Below are 6,000 nucleotides of genomic sequence, written 5' to 3'. Positions count from 1 at the left end.
AAAGTGAAATCCTATATAACACATTTGAAGCTATGGATTTATAGCTTTTATTGACATTTCACATATTATATAAATTCATGACCCTGCCAAATTCCTTTACACTGAATTAATAAAACATTCATGTTCAGTAACATTAAGGCAAGACTTCTCTGTTCTTACTACATCTTCCATATTGAAATTGTGGTTCTAAATGTATTATTGCCTGTTTGACCCTTTCTAACCTCAGGGAATTTTGCTCTGATGCTCCAAATAATTATTTAATCTCAAAGGCCTACGCTAACTTGCCTATTATGTTTGGTATGGCTAGATGGTTTATAGTCTGTGTGTGTGCTAACCATGGAAAATTATAAATGCTATTTATAAGAAAGATATGACTTCAGGTGTTATTTAAAAGGTCAACATATACATATGTAAAAATTTGAAAACCTTTCTATTGGACAATAAGGAAAATAGGTTCATGATTCTATATAATTTATAGAAGATTCCCATTAAATGTCACTTTGTAATTCAATCTTTCATTTAAAAAGTCAGGATGATATAGACAGCAACTGTAGAAACCTGTTACCTCTAAAATCCTCTAATATAAATTTTTCCCATTTTTTATGAAAAGTAAAATTCCATGTACCAAAACAAGTTCCATGAAGCTAGAGATGAAAAGTGATCTATGTTAATCAACAAAATATAAATGATTATTTAGTAAATTATTTATTGTTTATTAAAATGAGAAAAAAAAAAGACCCAACACAACAACAAAATGTTTAAATGATGTTATACAATGAATTGAGAATCTATCCAAAAAGATTTTTCTGGGAAGAACAATTAATTGATACAAATGTGAGTGCAAATCTGTCTCTTTTTAAGCTTTAAAGCCTATTGTTCAAAGTTTTAGCTTGTGTGCATGATATAAACCCCATACGTTGTTTTGTCAGTGACAATAAAAAGTGCAGTTTATTAAAAACTGAAGTAAAAATTAAAATAACTTTTTAAAAAATCAGTCACAGTTTTGTCATTGGTATATGGAGATTGTTCCAGGGACCCATCCACAGCTCCTCTTCATCTGACTGCGTGTGGTCACTATGGAATTCCAGAGCCTCCTTGATGTTCTTACTTTCAACCACGGATTCCTGTTCAACTGTGCTTTTCAGCCTGTTCCCCAAAGACCTCACTGCCGTACCGTCAGTCCCCATGTGGCAAGGGGCAAATGTAACCAGAGTTGGTCTTGTGTTCATTTTCTCAGTAGAAAATGGCCCCTTTGATAATGTGTTCAGGGGGACGTTCTCCTCATGTGTCACGGCCAACTTGTCTAGTTTCTTAAAGTGTCTCCCCAGTCGAACAGGGGAAGTAACTTTTAAATTATCAGTGAGGCAGGCTCGGCGGGTTCTCACCACAGAACCATTCTGTGCAATGTATATATTGCCATTGACATTACTGTGGATATTAGGATTCTGAAGACGTGTTCTCTGACATTCAGGAGCACTGTCTTCTCCAGTTGAGCTAGTTTCATACTCTCGATCGACAACTAACTTGATCATTCTTTTTCTTGCCCACTGTCAAAAAAAAAAAAAAACAAAAAAAAAACCACATGAATCATTATCAAAGGAATTAAAAGGGTAAAGATTACAATGATTGAGAAATTCACAACCTTTGACAGAAAGGTATCAAAGGTAATAATTCAAGAGGTAAAGGGAAGAATCTTATTATCAATTACTTTTCCACAAATTCTTCATTGGTTTGAGAGCATAATAATTTCTGAAGAAGATTGCTAGATTAGAAAGTAGACATTTCAGGAAGTACTTTTTATTTTTTTAAGTAAAATTACTGATCTATCATAAAAAAAAGTATATTGGTTATATTTAAGTATCTGATCCATTGTTTTACAGTTGCTATACTTTTCAGGAACATTAAGTTGAAAGGAACACCCCTCTTTATTAGTATATTCTGTTCATATTCATACTTCCATTCCTAATATTTGAAACATTTTTAAACTTACATTATTCTAATTCCTAATTAATCCTCCATTATTAGCCAAGCATTTTGTATAATTTAATGCATTTAATCACTTGCATCCTGGTTTTCTGGTTCATCCCATTTAAATATATGATAAAATATCTTCCCATCCTGTACAATCTATCTTGTAATACACAAAATAGAAAATTAATGATCATAAATTTGCCTTTAGTAAGCAGCTGGAACACAATGGAAGTTTTCACAATTTTTTTTTTAACAGTCCACTTTAAGAAATGACAAGGTGCAAAGGTTAAAAAGTACTTGGTTATTCTTAAAATAGTATTGCACTTTGGGGACATGTGAACTACCAACATGTTGCACTGAGTAAGCCATAATTTTGGATTTCAAGATTTATATTTCAAAATTATTATGTTATCTATCCAGAAAAAAATGTATAACTGTTAAAATTCATTTTTTTCTAAATCCACTTTAGTTCCTACCCACAACAGAAAGGAAATAGTAATAACTTTTAGTTTTAAATTTATTTCACTTAAAATTTAATATTTGAAAATGCGAGCTACAAACCTAATTGAATATGTTTATGATGTTTTCGATAATATGTTTGCCAGCTGAAATGTACATATACGCAAAAGTAGACTTGCAGAGATCTCATTTGTTGTAGCTTGTCCTAAGGATTTATGTTACAAAGATGGTATAAAGACCACTGCATATATCCATAAATTCATTCCAATAGCTAGAGCATGACTGGCAATACATAATTCCACATTGCATTAACAGGAATCACATTACGAAATAGTAAATACTGAGTAACTGATTGTATGTCTTTTGAATTACTAATATAGGAAAGATCAATCAGATTTACCCTAATATATTCTACAAATCTATTTGGATAGCATATATATCTGCTTCTCTGGCATGCTTCTAATCTTAAGTTAGATAAAAATCATATTCAATTTCCTCCCTTCAAATGTCATTTCAGAGAATTCATAGAAAGCACTGCACACAGGAGCACTCATCACCGCAAAACTTTCACCTACTGTGACCTCGTCTACAGTGCTGTGTTGTAACCTTCTGAGTTGGCTCCTGGAGACTTCTTCCGGCTTGCATACTTGCTTGGGTCGTACTCTGGCACCTGAAAGCCCCAAGGCCCTCCAGACTGACTTTCGCTACTACTGCTAACACTGCTTGACTCTGACTCTTCCTCACTTTCAACACCTCCTTCCACTGAAGCTGATTCTGCACTGCCCTCCTCAGTGACGTCTCGAGATTCGAGGTCTGTTGGTTCTTCCACAGGGCCCAGCTCGCTTTTCTGTTCTTCTGCTGGGCGTTCCTCCTCTTCTTCCACCTTCAGTTCTTCTGGCTCTTCAGCTGGCTCCTCTTTTCTACGTTTGACTTCCTTGACCTCTTCAACAACGGGCCTTCTTCTTGCAAGAAAGATATTTTTCCTTGCCTTTTCCCCTTCTGACTCAGTGGATTCTGACTCTTCTGATTCAGGGGTAGAACTTTCTTCCTCCTCAGAGGGTGTCTCTGACTCAGACTCCTCTTCCGTAGTCTCAGACTCACTGAACTCGGATTCCTCTTCACTGTATTCAGTATAGTCACTTGAGGATTCCTCCTCTGATTCTACCGTGCTTTCTGTAGCTTCATCTTGGTCCAGAGTTAGTTTCAAATAATCTTTATCTTCTTCCTCAAGGCGTCGCTGCCTCTCTTCCTCCTCAAGGTCGATGATGCCTCTTCTATCAGCTAGTCCTCTAACTTTCTTAAAAATCATGGGGAATATCCTGGCTCTCTTCCATGTTGTGTATGTTGGTTCAGCTGGGGGTGGCTTTTCAACAGTGACAACTACTTCTTCCTCCTCACTAGGCTCTCTAATTTCAACTTTTGGTTTGACTTTCTTTGCCTTTTCCTGAAAATCATGAAAATGCAATTGAAGTGTCAGCTGGGAAAAGGTTATGCTGTGACGTTGTCCCACATAAGTTAAGCAGGAGTGAATCTACAGAGTGATAGCTTCATGCAAATTATAAAACTGTTTTTAGAGAACAATCATACCATTCCCTACTGTTTACCCCACTGCATATAGACAGAAGACGGTCAAGGAAATAACCACTATAGCTTATACCTTATAATACCAAAATTTAAGGTTTTCTCATTTTTTCTTATTCAAAATTTATTTCTCACCTTAGATCAAAAGAGAAAGAAATAAATTAATCATTTCCTCTTCTCTCTCCCATCCTTAGACTTTGGTTAAATAGTGTTATGCATTTGCTTTAACAGAATTTTAACCCATATGGAAATTATGATAGCTTATCTGAATAGCTAATGACATATTTGACTATTTTTAAAATGTTGAACAGGGTAAAACTACAGTGACATTAATTTTTGTTTGTTTGTTTTAAATATCTGAATAAGTATTCCAAGTGAGGGCTTCCACGTTGGCAGTAGTGGTAAAGAATCTGCCTGCCAATGCAGGAGACGCAAGAGACTCTGGTTTGATCCCTGGATTAGGAAGATCTCTTGGAGTAGGAAATAGTAACCTGTTTCAGTATTCTTGCCTGGAAAATTTCATGGACAGAGGAGCTTAGCAGGCTACAGTGCACGGGACTGCAAAGAGTCAGACAGGACTGAGTGATTGAGCACAGAACATTCCAAGTGAATATTTCAGGCAAAGTATAAGGACTAGATATAAATGAAATTGTGGTAACTTAGACTTAAATGACATAATTCCATTAAGAATACTGGTGATGTTTTATTTTTCTCTTATAATTAAAAGATGGAGATTGTACTTTTTAATGACTTTTAGGTTTGCTAGACAAAGTGGGAGCAATTTGTTAAGCAAAATATTTTTTGACCTATTTGATTATAATATTATCATTATGGAATAACATTTATAATTTTTATTTAGGTTTTATTTCAAATTAATATTTTATATAAAGAAATTAAATTTATATATAAATTAAAGTCCGTCTATAGACAAGACAATAATCCATGGCTGATTCATATCAATGTATGACAAAACCCACTGGAAAAAAAAAATAATAAAAAAAAAAATAAATTTCTATGGAAAACAGGTACTAAATGAATAGGATGTTTGATTTTTGAAATGTTTTGTAGGCTGCTATTCAAATAGAGCTAAAAATATTCAAAGCAAAGTCACTTATTCATGTCCGACTCTTTGTGACCCCATGGACTGTTGCCTGCCAGGCTCCTCAGTCCATGGGATTGTCCAGGCAAGAATACTGGAATGGGTTGCCATTTCCTTGGAATGTTAACATTACATAAAATATTATAATAGTTACCTCTTCCTCCTCATATTCCTCTTCAGCTTCACCAACCACCTCACCGTATTCCTCTTGTCCAGCCGGTGGTAACAAACGACGACGACTTCCATATTGAGGCATTTCATACCTGTAACAGAAACTTAGAACTTTAAACATGTCTTCATGTGATCTGTATAACCATGACTGATCTCTGTTTTCTTCTGTTTCTTCACCATTCAATCAATAGATATTTATACAGCACCTATTTGGCTTCTGGTACACTAGTTACAAAACCATAGGGAAAGAACTACAACCTGATGACCAATGACTTTTGCCATAAGGTACCCTGGAATAACAAGAAAAGGAGATTAATCTTAAAATTTCAGTTTTAAGTATTAGGATAGATAAGAGTGAAGGAAAGGAATATTTTTCCTTGACTAGCTGAACAATTTAAGGCACCAGACAGGTTCTTTCTGAAAGATAGCTTGTTCAGAACATAAACTCTAAGTTTAAATTTCTGCTTCAAATATTATGTGGGATCATATTTATTTTGCTCTACTGTAGAAAACAGTTAACTTATGTCTGTAGCAATGACTTTTGAAATGCTCATTTCTGGATTCTAAACTGTGTTTTCTTCTTAATTTCACTTGGGCAAATCTTGAGGCTGACTGGTTAGATAAAATATTCAATATCTCATATGAAAGAAATGGTGAATTCAGGAATTGAGCAAATATGTTTGACTTCTATTCCTCATTTAAATAATTTGAACAATTTT

General features: G+C 34.5%; 1 protein-coding gene across 1 annotated transcript in view; it reads right to left on the bottom strand.

The window, feature by feature from the left end:
- Window positions 1-661: 661 nt before the first annotated feature.
- The window catches only part of PCDH15 (protocadherin related 15), a 1,264,171-nt gene continuing 1,258,832 nt past the window's right edge, over window positions 662-6,000 (bottom strand). Inside the window, exons 38-39 of the mRNA XM_043926323.1 lie at window positions 5,265-5,373; window positions 662-1,547 (exon numbers count right to left, since the gene is read on the bottom strand). Coding sequence (XP_043782258.1) covers window positions 996-1,547; window positions 5,265-5,373 — 661 coding nt within the window. The 3' untranslated portion in view covers window positions 662-995. The remainder of the gene's footprint in view (window positions 1,548-5,264; window positions 5,374-6,000) is intronic.

Source organism: Cervus elaphus, chromosome 15 (genome assembly GCF_910594005.1).
Source record: "Cervus elaphus chromosome 15, mCerEla1.1, whole genome shotgun sequence".
In the NCBI taxonomy this organism is placed as follows: Eukaryota; Metazoa; Chordata; class Mammalia; order Artiodactyla; family Cervidae; genus Cervus; species Cervus elaphus.
The sequence above is the reverse complement of the archived record's forward strand: the minus strand, read 5'-3'. Positions and strand labels throughout refer to the sequence as shown.